The sequence below is a fragment of the Aspergillus tubingensis genome, assembly GCF_013340325.1.
Source record: "Aspergillus tubingensis WU-2223L DNA, scaffold_4, whole genome shotgun sequence".
In the NCBI taxonomy this organism is placed as follows: Eukaryota; Fungi; Ascomycota; class Eurotiomycetes; order Eurotiales; family Aspergillaceae; genus Aspergillus; species Aspergillus tubingensis.
In genome coordinates, this window is record NW_023336278.1 from 132,861 (window position 1) to 149,217 (window position 16,357).

The window sequence follows — 16,357 nt, forward strand, 5'->3', positions numbered from 1 at the left end:
AGCAGCGACCGGTGCGGAGGGATTCCTTTCGTTTGCTCGATGGCGCGCGGGGTTTCCGTTTCCCCAGATGGCCGGACCGGGAAGGGATCGCCGACGAGGAGATTCAGGCCCGGCGCTTTTATTCTTATAAGCTAATGGAAAAGACTCCTAGCATAAAGTGGGTAAGTACAATGTAGCTGATCCTGATGATGGTCAAATGACAGGTCGGTTGTTTGCCGTCTAATTTCCAATTGGGTTGTGAAGGTAAAAAGACCGAGCGAGATCTGTCCATGGTTTATCTTCAGCACCAGCTGACATGGCATCCTTATCAGCCCTTGCTTGTACTGTTGACAACTCCACTAGTTATGGCTTTCCCTGATAAACTATAGGTAAACATATCATAAGAAATCTAGTAGATGAAGTCACCAGTAAATCGAAATGAAGGATAGAGAAGGATAGGATGAAGAGCTACCAAGGTCGTAGGCTGACCGGCAACTGGTCAATCCCAGTCGGGGCGGAAATTCCCCGATCTGCACCTTGTCAAACCGCACGTGCAGCAGCAATCCAAGCAGCACTGAACAGTGGATACGGAGCTTTCCCAACCCACGTCTCTGGATGACTGAACACTTGGTCTTCTGAATGAAGCTCCAACAATGTCTGCCCAACAATAACCTCAGGGTTTGGCACCGTCTGTCGTCCGTCACCCTCCGGTTCTCTTCAAACCAACCACGCCAACAACGTTGCTTTACCTCCACGACGTCCCGTCCATATCGCCCCCTAGATACCCTCAACGATGTCGACATAGACGATTTCCGCAAGACCTACTTCACTCCGGAGCTTCCTACAATCCTCCCTCGGGGTTCCTTTCGCGATTTTCCTGCCTTTGAGCGTTGGTTCCAGCCCGCTCCGACCGACCCAAATGTATCTCAACTGAATACAACATACCTTGCCCAACATGGGGCCGACGCCTTCGTTCCGCTGGAACTCACACAGCCATCCTCCGACGGTACCGCCGAGACAGGAGCAGACGGGCTCACCTTCCAACAATTTCATGCGCCGCTGAGTTTGTTCCTTGACTGGATTCGTACAGCAGAGACGCTCGAGACACAGTCCGCTCGGTTGTATCTAGCGCAGTGCCAGCTCCTAGATCTACCGCAGGTACTCCGTGATGACTTTCCAACACCCGAATTAGTAGCGCAGGCCGGAAAAGGTGACGTTTACGACACCAACGTTTGGATCGGACACCCGCCCACGTACACGCCTCTTCATCGGGACCCGAATCCCAATCTCTTCGTTCAGCTCGCGGGACAAAAGGTAGTAAGGCTATTATCGCCTGGCGATGGACAGAAGGTATTCGGGGCCGTGAGACGGCAGCTTGGACGGAGCGCAGGTCGTGAGGCAGCTGCGATTCGAGGAGACGAAATGATGCAGGGTCAAGAAAGGACACTATTGGAGCAGGCTGTCTGGGATGAGGTGAAAGCTGTGCCGGGGCTAGACGGATATGAAGCACATCTCGAAGCGGGGGACGGAATGTTCATTCCCCGGGGATGGTGGCATAGTATCAAGGGCGTAGGAACAGGGGTGACGGCGTCGGTAAGTGGGATTAAGTGTGCGCCTATGACTCTTTCTGACTATCTATCAACAGGTGAACTGGTGGTTCCGCTGATAATCAGCGTGTGATGGATGGATAAGTAGACTTGTAGATATGGTAATGTTCGGGGCTGCATCTATATCGAAACGGATACAAGCTACACTAAGACAACAAGACAAAAATAAAAGTAAAATAAATACCCAGTATAAGCCCAATACTATGTACACAACAAAACCCAATCTACATAATCCAATAAATACAATCAAATGGGCAATCCGAACGCCCAAGACCATAGAACAAACCCAACGTTCTAGAATCCTCTTTTCGACTCCGCCCGCCTTCACTCCACATCCCAAGATTTCGCCAACGACATCATCACCCTTCCTCTCAATTTCTCTTAATCAATCAAACCCCCCTCACACCACCACAACCAGCCCACCAACATAAACAAAAAGAAAATAGAATATAATGTACATGTCCTCCACCCTCACCCGCGCCTCACTCATCAACCTCCTCCTCACGACGACCGCCCGCATCGCACCCGCATCCGCAACACTCACAACCACCACAACCACAATCACAAGCCATTACACACCGCGCCACTTCCTCCACCAAGCAACCCTCCCTCTCCACCCTCACTGCTCAGCAATCCATCTCTACAACAACGCCAATAAATACCAAAACCAGCAAAGCACTCACTACTCCACAATGAGCACACCCAACGAGCAACAACAAACTCAACAAGAACAAAGAGAAGAGGAAAAGAAACCCATCCTCGCTCTCCCAGACGCCGAATCAGCTACGAAACTCGACGTTAGCGGGGACGGATCAGCTGTTGCATTGGATCACTTGGGTCCTGTGGTGGTGAATCAGGATGGGACGTTATCGCGCATCTCGAATTGGGAGGCTATGACGGAGATTGAGAAGAAGAATACGTTGAGGGTGTTGGGGAAGAGGAATAAGATGCGGTTGGAGGCGTTGAAGAGGGAGAGGGGGGAGGGGAATTAATCTTGTTTCGTTGTGTTGAGTGAGGGGTTGTAGTGGTGGATGGTAGATGATAGATGGTAGATGGTAAACGGTGGAGATTGAGATTGGGGGATGTATTATATCATGATGGAAAGGGTGGGATATACGTGTGTTTTGTATGATATTTGATCGGTTCGGGTTACGCTGTAGCGATTTCATTGTTTATCTTCAAAGCTTTTTTTGGTATCATCTGCTCAGGAAAGAAACGAGAAATGAACTTCTATCCAAATAGCCTCCCAGGTTTTTCTCTATACGTTGTCTCATGATGCTGGTCTAACCGAAAACCATATCGTTGAATCTCGTGAATGCGTTACTGTGTGCGATCGTTAGCTTTCTGACCTCCATCAGTATACCAGGTAGACCTACCTCGATGGTTCCTCAACATAATTCCTGGTATAAACTTCCACTTCTTCTACTCCAGTAACGATATCAACTTCCTTAGGACTCAGGAACTTTGTACGATGCCAGAGTTTCCATCCCACATAGATAACAGGGAACACCCCGATCATAGTATACGAGAAGAAGAAAGTCGGAATGTCCCAGTTGCCGGGTAGGAAGACCGTGTAGCCGCCCACGAAAGTCATGACGAAAGTCGACACCAGGGCAATGTACGCGACATAGGGCTGGCCTCGGCTCTGATAGGGGAGGGATGCGCGAGGGACACCCTGGGCCATGAGGGCTTTTCTGAACCGGGTGTAGGTGAAGGTAATGACGGTAAAGTTGATCAATTGGGATGCAGTGACCTGGTTTGTGTTCTTTTTAAGTATCTGCAGACGAAGTAGGTGACAGGCGACTTACAAGATTAACAAACCAATTCAGCACGACAGCTGAACCGTTAGAGACCTGAAGGAAGGACAACAGCGCAAACACGAACACTATCAAGACGCAGTATATCGGCACACCAGATTTTGTACATTTCGTGAAAAGGCGCGGAGCCTTGCCATCCAGAGCAAGGCCGTACAGACTTCTGCTGGCGCAGTAGACGTAACTATTTCCGGCACTGAAAGCAGCGAGGAGAACCATGGCATTGACGATGTGTGGCAGAATGGGGATTTTCAGCCGATCCATGGCGACAACATACGGTGATGCAGCTGCACCAGGCAGGTCTTGCTCATATGCAGCAGCCAGGTTGGGATCATTGTAGGGAACCAAGATACCGATGCAAAGCACACCGAGAACAAAAAAGGTGGTGAGTCGATAGAAGATGCCATTGTACGCTTTGGGCAGGATTTTGCGGGGGTTGACTGCTTCGCCGGCAGCCATAGAGACGTAGTCTGGACCGGCAATCGTGAAACTGGCTTGAATGAGGCAAGCAAGGAACCCAAGCCATCGGCCTAGATCTCCGGTCTTGTAGTATTCGGCAAAAGCCCCGGGGTTCTTCCAGTAGCGGAATCCAAAGCGATCGCCGAGAGGGTTGCCTCCGAGCATCACAATAAATGTGAAGAAGATCAGGCCCACACTAAGCAAGACCTTGCTCAGGGAAAGCCAGAATTCGGCTTCGCCATACCACTTCACTGCAAAGATGTTGAGTAGCCTGATACTTGTTAGCTTGCACTGTTTCAAGTTGCACAGGAAGTATGCTTTAATCCAGAGCATAACATACGCGAAGAGCACAAGCACAATTACAATAATCGCAGCGACAGGGACTGCATCGCTCCAGTAAGTGATGATCAAGTTACACGCTGTAACTTCAAATGGCACCATCGCGGCTTGAAAGATGAAGAAGTTGTAACCGGCAGCAACGCCAAAGGCCTCGTCAACATATCGAGTTGCAAAGCGGATAAAGGGCGAGGAGATGGGCAAATATGTGACCATCTCAGCCAGGCCTAACATAGACTTATCTTAGTGGAAAGCTACTTCAAAGGGAACAAATCCGCGGGCCAAATTGTTGCGACGAAATCAGAGAGGCCATTGGGAAATCGGCGCTTTGGGACATGCAGACAAATCGCACAGGTCGCAAATGGCAGCTTTGGTGTCGCTAGCGGCATGAAGAGAATTGGGAGGGCTTCAAGATCGCAGGGTAAGGGAATCCGTACAAACAGTTATACATAGAATGACAGCGGACCTATATTAACGAGGTATAAGATTCCATATATTTAGCAGCAATATGCATCAGAAAGGTAAGGCTAGGCAATCCCGAAATTCTGCTGTCTCTAGGGTGAAGCACACGTCAGGAACAAGGTAGCAGTTCACACTGCTTGATCTACGCATAGTGCATGGGGTCTCTGATGTTCACCAACGTCCTTGTAGCTGCTAATGGATGGGCGAAAGCAGGTTCGTGTACTTTGTGCTTCCGACTCAAGAAACTTACCTATGAACGAGACCCTTTGAGACAGCTCACAAGATGAGAATTGCAGCACCGTGAGGAACAACGAAAGACAATGGGAGAAAACGGTAGGAGTAGGACTAACCAGATAATAAATGCGATGAAGAGACTAGCAGGGCCACCTTCTATCAGTGCCTTACCAATCTGGACGTACAACACGGTCCCGACTGTGCCACCGATACCAATGAGCTGGATATGTCTGGGCTTCAGCTTGCGATGCGTATGATCGTAGGCAAGCTTCTTGGAATCATCTTCGAGTACTTCTTCACTGTCACGAACGACAGCGTCCTTCTCAGAGCGTTCCATGGCGGCTTCTTTACTCTCTTCGCCGAGTCCTTGAGGGCTGATTGTGGGGGAATGCCTCCCGGTGTGTATGGCAGATGTAAAAGCCATACTGTGGCTAAAATTCACCGAGCCCCAGCAGTGGACAAGTTAAGTAGAGAAAAGCAAATCCAAAGACATTAGACGAAATATGAGGCACGAAGATAAGAGGAAAGGAAGTGAGTTACTTTTGTAGAAAAAGAAAAAGAGAAGGCGGGCGAAGGGAAACCGCGAAGAAAAATGGTGGGCTAGCTAGACCGGTCAAGAACGGTTCTCGCCATGCGGATATCCCTCATCATGGGGCATTATTCGGCAGCAGACATTTTAGTCAATTGTGGTCTAGGAATAAATCGTACAAAGGGAATCAAGGAGACAAATCACAGTACGGAAGCCGACTTTACGGCTTCGGCGACTCCATTGGGAGACCCCACAATGGCGGGCAGATACAGTTGTGCGTGGCGTTTGAGCAAAACATGGTGCTCGCTTTAACCTTGTCCTTACTTGCTAGTTCTACCCTACTTGATTGTATTAATCCACGCTAACCTCTACACTGCATTCTCCTATTGACTCGAATTCATGATGATTGATAAGAGAGCTGGAAGACTAGTCACACAATATATGTTGGTGTGCTAAGTCACACTGTATACGAACTTATCTGACCCTACGTAACCTTCTGCGTCGGGTATTATCTTGTAGATTCAACACAGACAGATCGGCCATCTAGGTGTCCAATCAGCTTGAAATAATATTTTCGTGTAACCTGTGATCGGTGCCACTATTTGCCGTTGCATGGAAGCGATGGATATCCGTGAATACAGAATAAAAGTGCCAGGCAGCCACATCTGCAAGGTAGATGGCAGAACCCAAGACATTTGTATGCCAGGAAGGCATACCCCCGGATTGTAAGGTCTTCAAGCCTGACAGAGGAGGCGAAGTCGATGATAAGAGCCATCTAGGCTAAGACCAAATGTGGTAAAGCACATTAGTTGCGGCACCTCCGGATTGGTTTGCATGTATCAATGACTGCAGCCAGTCGCAGATAGTCAATAGCTGGTTGCAGCTGAGTAGTATACTACCGAGCCAAATGGCACGCACGGCACATAAATGCCACGGGCAGCAAGGGACCCAAGTATGAGGGGCAGAAGGAAAAGTTGAAGTTAAACCTCGGCCGGGGATGTCCCGCCCTAACTGTTTTGGGGAATTGCCGTGGCATTCAGCCGGGGAGTCACATGAGTGACTCCAGACTGTCAGTTGACAAGTCTGGTATGGACATTGGTGGCAGAAAGGCTTTTGTGAGACTGCAGGTTAAACAAGTTCTTAAAACTGTGCATTGCAGACCTTAAGACACTTTAACTTAGCTGCAACTAACCAACGAGGTAGTAGCAGCTAGGGCACCATAGGTCTGGCGCGATCTAGGCCGTACATGATACTAATCCCAGACTGACTAGAATGACAATACTAAGTAATCCTTGTTCCAACAAGCGCCCCTGTAATCGCCCCTTGAGATAGCATCTGCTGTCATGCGAGCCTCTGTTCCTGCCTTCCCTGTGGCGACTTGTATCCGTGTGATCTCAAGACCCAGAAAGGGAGAACGGATTCAACGGACATGGTGCTAATTCTAGGCAATTTCCCATTCATTTTTGAACCTCGAAGTTTCAACAAATATGGAAAATTGTTCACGCCATGACGCCAGTTAGAAAGAACCCTTGATAAAAGCAAACGTCACAGTCGATTCATGCGAGGATATCTTGTGTCATTGATCATGTTCGCATCTCAGTTTGGGAATTTTTATCCGAGACCTTCGTACCATCTCCATGTTGAGTAGGCGGTGCCTTCCCTAGCCAGGCTGGAGGGAAAAAGCCATCGTTGTCTTCGTAGTGGAGGTAATGCGACAGATCGGACTCCTCCGAGATCGATCTGCGGTCTCTTTCTGCATCATTGCCATGAGAGTCCCGAGCAAGGGATGGGGTCTGGATGGTTCTCGGCTGACTACTTTGTTGTGTGGACATTTTGTGCGCTATCTGGAAGTTTCTCGTGATAAATGGGATGACAAGGAGGATCCGAATGGATAGTCCAGTTCTGTATACACAAGATACAACGGTTTGCAACACATATAGACAAAGATGGATGTCGCGTGTGATGCTTGCTTATATGATAGATGCAGTTGGCCATCAGGCATCTTTGACGTCAGAACTATTGGTGCCAATCACGGGGCTTCCAGAGTAGGCAATTCTCTACAGATGCGGAAAGGGGGCTCAGTCGCCAACCAAACTGTTGCGATCACGTTTCTTACAGTTCGCTGACTTCCTGCATGCATAATTCAGAGCAACCACCGAGTCTGGCCCTGGACAGTAGGCGAGTCTTAAATCTACCTAAATTCAGGGACAGTGGATACTCCAGAAGATATCAAGGAGCCGAAGTCTGAAGAGCCAATGAAACTAATTGTAAAGGACACTTACTACTCATCCGAGAAGACGAGATGGGGACTGACGATAACATCACCGAGCCGCGGACGGTAGCTGCCAGACCTCGACCCACGGTTTCGCCGCTCCGAGCTCTCCCCGCCTGCCCCGCGCCTGTTTAACCGGCAACGAACCTCAGTCCTTCCACAGCGCCTGCTGCAAAACAACAGCTTCCCAGCGAGAAACCTACTGAATAAAACTACCTGCACAATCAACAATCGTCACAATGGTCGAACACGAGCCTGAGCCGAAGCGCTTCTCTCCCAAGATCCCCGTTCAGCTTGACCCCCCGAAATATGATCCCATAACCGTTGAGGAGCTGTCCAAATGCGATGGTGAGTTTTTCGCACTGCACCTCCAAGGATTTGTTATATCTGTTAGAATCTCATATACTGACAAACTACAATTTCCAGGTACCGATCCTAACCGTCCCACCTTGGTTGCGATCAAGGGAATCGTTTTCGATGTGACTCGGAATCAGGCATACAGTCCTAGTGGACAGTACCACGGTAAGCTATTATACTTTGAATACATTGCCTATATCTGTGCTTCATGATTGTGAACGGGTATACTGACGTATATTTACCATTACCAGTCTTTGCTGGAAAGGACCCCTCCCGCGCCCTCGCCTCTTCGTCGCTCAAAGCCGAGGACTGCAAACCCGATTGGTATGACCTGGAGGACAAGGAGAAGACAGTCCTGGATGAATGGTTCACATTCTTCAGCAAACGCTACAACATCGTGGGAAAGGTGCAGGATGCTACGAACTACTAAAGGAGATGGTTAACAGCGATGTTTTGAGATAATCAACAACCTTTCTCTAATGCAAGAATTATACCCGTGGACTCTACTTTTACGCGAGCAACTCCAATGCAGATGCGTTTAACAGTGCACCGCCAGAATCCGAAAAATGAGCTTGTTGACAGATATCATTAGCTATTTACTCCATATATAACCCGCATTGACTTTTATCTATGTACCTGGCCTTAAGCCTTTCCCTTCCGGGATCTTCGCTGCATCCGCTTCTTCGCGATAATACGATTCCGCTTTGCAAGCTTGTTCTGTTCCTCATCATCCTCCCCATTTGCGCCCTTGTCATTGTTGTCAGAGCGCTTTCTCTTCTTCCCATTGGGGCCTCCCTTAAATTTGCCCTCGTCCTTATCAGCCGAACCTTCACCATCTTGCTTGCCCTTCTTGAAGGTACGTGCCTTAGCCTGCTGTTCCTGCCGGCGCTTGACAACCTGGGCGTTCTCAATGGCGAACTCGACGATCAGACGCTTCTTCTTTTCCTTGTTGTCCTCCGAGCCAGTGGCAGGTGCCTCAACAGCGTGGCCATTGAGCCATCTGAGAGCCATTAAAGCATGGCGGTGGGTATAGTATTCAACGAAACCGTAACCTCTGCTTCTTCCCGCAGCCTTTTCCTCACCAACCTTGTGACCATCCCGAGTTTCGAAAACGATCTTCGCTTGTCTCACAACACCAACACCCTTCTTCTTCCGCAACTGCTCTGCCTCTCTCATTTCATCGGCCGCGCGGTTCAGTTCATCCTTAGACAGAGGTTGCCGCAGGCCCTTCTTCGCATCCTCTGCAAATCCGGCGATCGCTTGACGAGCGAGCTGTTTCAGATCTTTCGTGGTGACGTGACGGGGGATGTTACGGATCGACAAACGCGTCAAACTGAGATGGAGGGCCGGGTTCTTCTTGATGAAGTTCTGTCGTTGCTTGTAACTGTCTTCTCTCATCTTGATCTCTGATGGTGAAAGCTTCTTGTAAAGGGCGGAGTTCGTTGGGATGGTACCCTCAGAAAGCAGGTAGAGGCGGCGCTTGTCGGTATCGCGGACGAGTCGGCGAGACACTCCCTCTTCCTCTAGCTGTGAAGCGCGAGATTTGCTCACTGCGCGGGCGACTTGTAGTACGCGACCCTCCAAGGTATACCGTCCGGTGGGGTCGGCGTTTTCGTTCTGTAGAATGGAATGCTTGTAGGCGGTAGAGGCTTTCTTTGACTTATCTTTCTCTGCGACAAGGGGATCTTGTTGTTTCGGGGCGTCGCGCACACAGGCTGCTGCATCGTCCGGCTTCCAGAAGCAGGCAAAACCAGTACCGCGGGGACGCTCGGTTTCGTGGTCGACGACGATTCGGGCATAGCGAAGGGGACCGAATTGGGTGAAGTGTTCGTAGAGCATATCATCGTCGCAGGTGAACGGAAGGTTTCTGATGAAGATGGTCGAAGCGTTCCTTTCGTCTTCCTTCTCTCCCTCATCTTCGTCCTCGTCCTCGTCCTCCTCGGCATCCTCATCCTCATCAACGTCGCTATCGTCTTCCATGTCGTCGTCCTCGTCAGAATGGGCTTCTTCATCAATGCCAACTTCTGCTTCGATGGCATCCTCCATGTCGGCATCTTCTGACTCCTCCTTTACATCCTTTTCTCCTTCCTCGTTGTCCTTTTGTAGATCCTCCCAGACGTTCTTCTCGACAGCCCAATCGACAGCGAGTGTTCTTCCGTCCACCTCCTTTCCGTTCACTGCCTGCAAGGCCTTCTCGGCGTTCTTCTTTCCGCGCAAAACAACGAAACCGAAACCAGCCAACTGGCTTCCCTTCTTGGGAAGGGTAACATATTTGACCTTGCCGAAACTGCGGAAGAGAACCGCCAAGTCTTCGGGTTCCTTGATGCTCCACGGCAAGTTTCGAACAATCAGCTTAGGCTGAGCGGCCGCCCTCTGATCCTCTCTCTTCTTCTTCTGTTCAAGAGCTTCAGCCGAAGGCTTGCTCCTTCCAAGGTTCTCATCAACAACACGGTGACGCGGTTGAGCGTATTCAACCTTGATCTTCTTGCCCTCGAAAACAGAGCCATTGAACTCCTCCAGCGCGGCCTTTGCGTCTTCGAGATCCGCAAATGTCACGAAACCGTATCCCTTCGATTGTTTCGTCTCAGGGTCTGTGACAGCAACGGCATGCTTGATAACGTAGGATTGCGAGAAATATTCCGTCAGGCTCTCGGTCGTCGTGGAGGCGGGAAGCGATCGGATGAAAAGCTCTCTCCTGGGCTGGTTGGAGGCCGGTGTCTCCTGTGCTGGCTTCTCGGTTTGTATGTCCATGTTGGTATCAGGGGCAGCGCTGCCCTTGATCTCGCTGGCTTCGGGGGAACTCATCTTGGACTCGTTCCTCTCAGCCTTGATTGGTGTTTTTGAGTAACTTTTTTTTCTGTCGCAGAATCAGCGGCAGAAAAATCCCGATCCCGTTTTTTGACTTTTGGAGGCAAAAGCGGGTCTGCGGGCGGTGAGAGGGGATGCGTCTCCACCGTGCTCCATCTACTTTCATGATACATATCAGTCTAGATCTTTCCTCTTGCTGTTGTCTGCATTTCGATATCTTTGTCTGCTTTTATGCGTTCGATAACTGTTGTTTGCAGACAGAAGACCTCCTTCACATATGCAGAACGAGGTTGGTGATACTCAATGGCATATGCCATACTGAACTAGATGGTGCTATGCTAAACCTGACGAAAGCGTATGCTTTCCCAATGTTTAAATGGCGGAGTCAGAGGCTCCATATGATCAAGCCTTCATCCGCCTGTCTACTATGGCTAATCCTCTCCTCATGGCATCATCTAGAGGATGTACCCCAAAGTCACATGATGTATCTACCACGTGACCTATATCATCGTCACCAATCGGAAACCCTTGTATGGCCCACCTACTACTGCCAAGGACTGGTGTAAATCGAAGTGATATGACAACATCCAGGGTCCCGTTCGCTTATATTCTGCGAAACACTTGATGCAGTAGCTTTCTATCTCCTCCAAAACAATAGCGGATGGTACCGAGGGCAAAGAAAGCAGCATGGACCCAGTAGCACGTTCCGAATCGGCTACGCCTCGAGCATCTGGTGCCTCGACACCGCAGCCATCATCTAAGGTCCAACAGCCTAAGCCACAAGCACTCCCCAGCAGGTCTGGCCCATCTGCCATCCTCGTGTCAACACGACAAAAAGGCAATCCGATATTGAATCATATCAAACTACTGCCATGGGAATATGCAGACATACCGGCCGATTATGTGGTCGGAAGCACTACCTGTGCTTTATTTCTTTCCTTGAAGTACCACCGCTTACATCCCGAATATATCTACTCGCGAATACGTCTCATAGCAGGAAAATATCTGTTACGAATTATACTGGTTATTGTGGATATTCCAAACCATGAGGAAAGCTTGAAGGAGCTTTCGAAGACATCCATCGTCAACAACATGACGCTGATCCTTTGCTGGTCTGCACCTGAAGCTGCACACTACCTTGAACTGTTCAAGTCTTCTGAAAACTCTCAACCCACTGCTATTCGCACGCAACAAGCCCAGTCATATAAAGAATCTCTTGTTGAGTTCGTCACGACACCCCGGAGCATTAATAAATCAGATGCAGCTAGCTTGATATCTACGTTCGGAAGCCTGCAGAACGCAGTTAATGCGCAACCTGAACAGATTAGTGCAGTACCTGGATGGGGAGAGAAGAAGGTCAAGCAGTGGTGTAGTACAGTAAGAGAAGGCTTTAGGGTCGAGTCGGCGAAGAGGAAAACTCGCGGAGGAATCGCTGGAAGTCATGCAACTGGCGTGGTTGAGGGCCAAGAAGACAAGCCTTTCAATCCTTCAGAATCAAATGAAGACACGGCCGCAGAAACGATCCTAGCAGATGCAGAGGATGGTCGCCTAGAAGCACGGAGACAAGTCGTCGAAGACCGTCGAATGCAGGAGTCGAGTCAGCAGGAGGAGGGGATGAGTGAGGGCATCATGGCGGCTCTTGCGAAGTATCGAGAGGATGGTGGTTGATCCCTTATCAGGTGGAATCTTTAATAATACGGAGACTGGTATAATAAAGAAACACTACCTTGCACCTACCAACAAACTGTTCCAGCCTGCAGTCCAGATATCAAGTGGGAACTGGAGCCAATAATACAATCTCCCATTTACGATTTGGGCGTTATATTACTTTCTCGTATTCCGGAGAGTATACAGTGGGATGGCACAAGTGCACGTGACTTGATGTGTATGGGGTGGGGTTTCTATGGCTTAATATTTTCCTGAGCCAACCATTAACTCTATGGCTGACTCGGTTAGAGTTGCAATATAGGTAGGGCTGGTCAGCTTAGCGGGAAGTAGTAGAAGATGACAGAAGCTTAGCCAAGCTGCATCGGCCATTGGCGCACTAGACACCCATACCGTCAATAGTAGGCCACTAGGGCACTGATCGTGGATTACGTGTGTTCAGACCATCAAATCAGAAGGTCGCCAGAGCTAATCAACCTTACTTACTTTGTAATAATAGTAGGAGTCAAATTACCCCGTGGGGAAGAGGGGATCCAGAATGAATTAAGGCAGGTGGAGTAGCAATGCTTGTTTCGTGGGTGCTTGGGCCCTTCCCAGTAGACACTGAGGATGGATACAATGTATCTCAAGCTTCTTTGTTAACGATGTTCCTATGTTTCTTCTCTATAGCCCAACGTTAACTTTGGAGATAGAGTAAAAACCATACTTTGAGTGCCTTCTAGACTGTTTAGTTCCAGTGGTTACAGAGAGAAAGAGAGAGACAAAAGTGAAAGAAGCGGCGGTGACCCGACAGCTGAGTCAGCCGGGAGATCATCACGTGGGGGGCACGAGGGTGGGGAAGCAAAGCCCAAAGGGGAAATCGGGCTGACGGCGAACATTGGAGTTTCGCCATTCTGTGTCAGTCCAACGACATTCTCTGCTATGCGCCATCTCTTGCGGCCACGGGCTTAGTTTCTGAAGCTTCTGCCCTATCGATTTTCATCGGGCTCCTCGGATAGCTCCACTGCCCAAAAAAGAGCTGCAGCAAGTAGATACAGACAGACGTCGTGTCTGGTCTTCCCCACCCTTCGGCTCTTGCCCTCAGTCCCCAATTCCCGGGCCTGACCGGTACTACGCGTTTGCCGGGCCAGGCCAAATCATGAGATAATGGGGGAGGAGGGTAACCCCGACCCCGGAACTACCTCTAATACATCAGATATTAAGTTTCAGAATGTGAATGTGGCCGCTGCCTCAAGTCCTGCGCCTGCTCGTCGTCATTCTAATGATCACAACAATCATCATGCAGAAGACCGCTTGGCTCCTTCGAGAGGCCGGCCTGCCAGACCCGCTCAGCAGTCCGGCTCCAGGAACTTCGAGTTTGTCCTAGTCACGGATCATGAGTCCAAGCGCCAGGTCCGCCGCCATGCCATGCGCCAGTACATGCATCAGCGGCGCTTGGACAGCATCGCGCGACTGGGGACAGCTCGTATACCCGGCGGTGGTTGGACCCCCCGCTCTCCATCTGACTCCCAGGTACCCGAGTCCTCGTCGCTGGCGGAGGAAATCCAAGATGATCCTGCTATCAAATCCGAGAAGGGTTCGCCGAGTAGCGAAGAGGACCATTCACCACCTGAAAAGCCAAAGGGACCTTCGCGATTGCTCATCCCTAAATTACACAAGGTCAAACGTGAGGAGGGAGCACCTCATTCCTCACTGGCTGTTCAGAAGCCTACACCTAAGGCCTTAGACCCCCTCGTTACTCCTGGAGAGGGTTCCGTTCGAGACCCGTTTAGCTGCTATCCAATTCCGGTTAGCCATGCAGATCATGAATTGATCCAACATTGTACGTTATATTGCGCCGCAGATGTCATCTTTAAACCTAAGACGTTGCATGCGCACTTCAAACCCCTGCATATCGCTTTACTTCCCGACTGGAGCTTACACGTATGTTAGTTGTGGTCACGTACCCATCTATGATGTATAAGTTTGCCGACTCGATCGCGAACAACCCCATGATGGAGATATTTCGGCAGTTTGCTTTGCATGATGGCCTGCCGTTCCAAGCCATGCTCGCCATTGCTTCGAAGCACCGTGCAGGTGTCGAAGGGAAAACCGAGTCTGTCCAGAGCTTGACCCATAAGATGCGAGCGCTGCGGTTGATGAACGAGCGGATTCAAGCAGACTCCACTGGGCAGTATGACGGAACTATCTACGCTGTTGCCACAATGGCTGTCATCGAGGTACTGTGGCTCGTTACATTTCATTGTATACGGATTAAGCTGACACCTTGGAGAAATGGTCCAAGGATGCATCCATAGAACGGATGCATTTCAGAGGATTGGCATCGATGATCAGAAGTCGCGGAGGAATGCAAGGCATGCGGATCTCTAGCCCCTTCCTGGAGAAGGTGCTGTATTGGTAAGATTTGTGTGTCTGTCTATCAAAGGATATTCGTTAATTATTTCCAGGGTGGATTTCAGTTGCGCCTCAAAGGCCATTGTCAGCACTTCTCTACCCTGGACCGGTGCTGTCTCGGCTACCCCTCCTCTCGACTTCCTGGATCCGACAATCCACCTTGCAGTGCCCCATGATTCGACTACAGCAGAAGACTCGGAGAGCCTCTGTGAAACCTTTCGCGCCTGCGAAGACTTTTTACGATTCTTCCGTCATCTCCGCGAACTAGAACGCTGTGCCCTAGATGCTCCTTATACTCTTATACCCGATGCCCCGCCTAAGCGCATCAACTATTTCACACCCGGCACGCAGCTCTACACGATTCTAACGATGCTCCCTGACTACGATCATGGAATTCGAGATATTCGCTTCATCGACGAATACACCTGCATGGCCTGTCTCTTTTTCCTGGCCATCGCTCTTCACGACTGCTACCTAAACTCAACCTCCCTCGACCCCTACATGGAATGGCTAAGCATGGAAATCAGAAACATGAACCCATTCACCAACCCCAGCATTACATCCGTCCTCTGGCTCTTCCTCAACAACGGCGGCTACCCGCCAACTCACCGCGGCGATACTGGCGCCCGGTGCTGGATCGTTTCCCGCATGGTCCGAGTCGCCAAGCGCCTCGAATGGAAACGTCACGGCACGATTTGGGACCGTCTCCGCCAAGTCCTCATCGACTTCATCGTCACTCAACAAGAATGCGCACTCGGATGTGACCAAATCGACGCCGAAACTCTGGCCGCTCGCCAACGCAAACGTCTCCTTCATGTCCAGGAAGACGCATCCCCTTCTTCATCCTCATCTTCACCAGACTACTTCTGGAACGAGGCCCAGATGCGTGAAGATATCCTGAACTTTAGTTTATCCTCCATTACGACCACAGATGTGGGTGACGATACTACAAATATACCTGTTTTTACCTGAGTAATCTTTCTATTCTTCTCTTCTTTCGCCTATTCTTATGCCTTACGGCGTATATGTATGTTGTTTTACTCACACCGCATCAACTTCATTCAGTTATCACTGGGCGTTGTTTTCACGAGAGAGGGAAATCGGGATACTACTACTGGACGACTAGGAAATGGCGCAAACGGGGAACCATGGACTGACTTACGCTTTTAACGAGACAAAGACGACAGATGAATGAATGACTGACTGACTGGGAATAATGAAGACGGATGGTGTTTTGGGCGTTTCACACGGCAAATTGAAAATGGAATGAAATGATGGGATGGGATGGGATTGGACTGGGTATATGTTTTTTTACCTATTGACTACGGCGTATCGTGCCGAGCTAAGCTGGTTATACAAGGCCTTTTCAACAGGGCTGGACCTCTATTCTTTTTTTGGATGGTGAGTGGGTAGTAATGAGGGGTAGATTGTGAGGAAGACT

The 16,357-nt window shown here is 49.8% G+C and overlaps 7 protein-coding genes across 7 annotated transcripts; 5 read left to right on the forward strand and 2 right to left on the reverse strand.

Moving 5' to 3' along the window:
* Positions 1-618: 618 nt before the first annotated feature.
* Positions 619-1,645, forward strand: AtWU_02589 (putative JmjC domain protein; the record flags this gene model as incomplete). Its single annotated transcript, XM_035497702.1, has 2 exons — positions 619-1,572; positions 1,625-1,645. 2 exons carry the CDS (start codon positions 619-621, stop codon positions 1,643-1,645), a joined length of 975 nt encoding a protein of 324 aa, XP_035353595.1.
* Positions 1,646-2,038: 393 nt separating this feature from the next.
* AtWU_02590 (uncharacterized protein) lies at positions 2,039-2,578 on the forward strand (the record flags this gene model as incomplete). Its single annotated transcript, XM_035497703.1, has 1 exon — positions 2,039-2,578. The coding sequence occupies one exon, from the start codon at positions 2,039-2,041 to the stop codon at positions 2,576-2,578; it is 540 nt and encodes a 179-aa protein (XP_035353596.1).
* Positions 2,579-2,869: 291 nt separating this feature from the next.
* Positions 2,870-5,228, reverse strand: AtWU_02591 (putative general amino acid permease (Agp2); the record flags this gene model as incomplete). The annotated part of the gene is made up of 6 exons (XM_035497704.1): positions 2,870-2,909; positions 2,963-3,339; positions 3,395-4,130; positions 4,200-4,422; positions 4,633-4,661; positions 5,008-5,228. 6 exons carry the CDS (start codon positions 5,226-5,228, stop codon positions 2,870-2,872), a joined length of 1,626 nt encoding a protein of 541 aa, XP_035353597.1.
* Positions 5,229-7,931: 2,703 nt separating this feature from the next.
* Positions 7,932-8,479, forward strand: AtWU_02592 (putative progesterone binding protein; the record flags this gene model as incomplete). Its single annotated transcript, XM_035497705.1, has 3 exons — positions 7,932-8,040; positions 8,119-8,214; positions 8,301-8,479. The coding sequence occupies 3 exons, from the start codon at positions 7,932-7,934 to the stop codon at positions 8,477-8,479; spliced, it is 384 nt and encodes a 127-aa protein (XP_035353598.1).
* A 212-nt stretch (positions 8,480-8,691) lies between these two features.
* On the reverse strand, positions 8,692-10,854 carry AtWU_02593 (mRNA-binding ribosome biosynthesis protein NOP4; the record flags this gene model as incomplete). Its single annotated transcript, XM_035497706.1, has 1 exon — positions 8,692-10,854. The coding sequence occupies one exon, from the start codon at positions 10,852-10,854 to the stop codon at positions 8,692-8,694; it is 2,163 nt and encodes a 720-aa protein (XP_035353599.1).
* A 690-nt stretch (positions 10,855-11,544) lies between these two features.
* AtWU_02594 (DNA repair protein RAD10) lies at positions 11,545-12,525 on the forward strand (the record flags this gene model as incomplete). Its single annotated transcript, XM_035497707.1, has 1 exon — positions 11,545-12,525. One exon carries the CDS (start codon positions 11,545-11,547, stop codon positions 12,523-12,525), a length of 981 nt encoding a protein of 326 aa, XP_035353600.1.
* Positions 12,526-13,668: 1,143 nt separating this feature from the next.
* Positions 13,669-15,888, forward strand: AtWU_02595 (Thiolase, C-terminal domain family protein; the record flags this gene model as incomplete). Its single annotated transcript, XM_035497708.1, has 4 exons — positions 13,669-14,344; positions 14,455-14,741; positions 14,795-14,919; positions 14,970-15,888. 4 exons carry the CDS (start codon positions 13,669-13,671, stop codon positions 15,886-15,888), a joined length of 2,007 nt encoding a protein of 668 aa, XP_035353601.1.
* Positions 15,889-16,357: the final 469 nt, after the last annotated feature.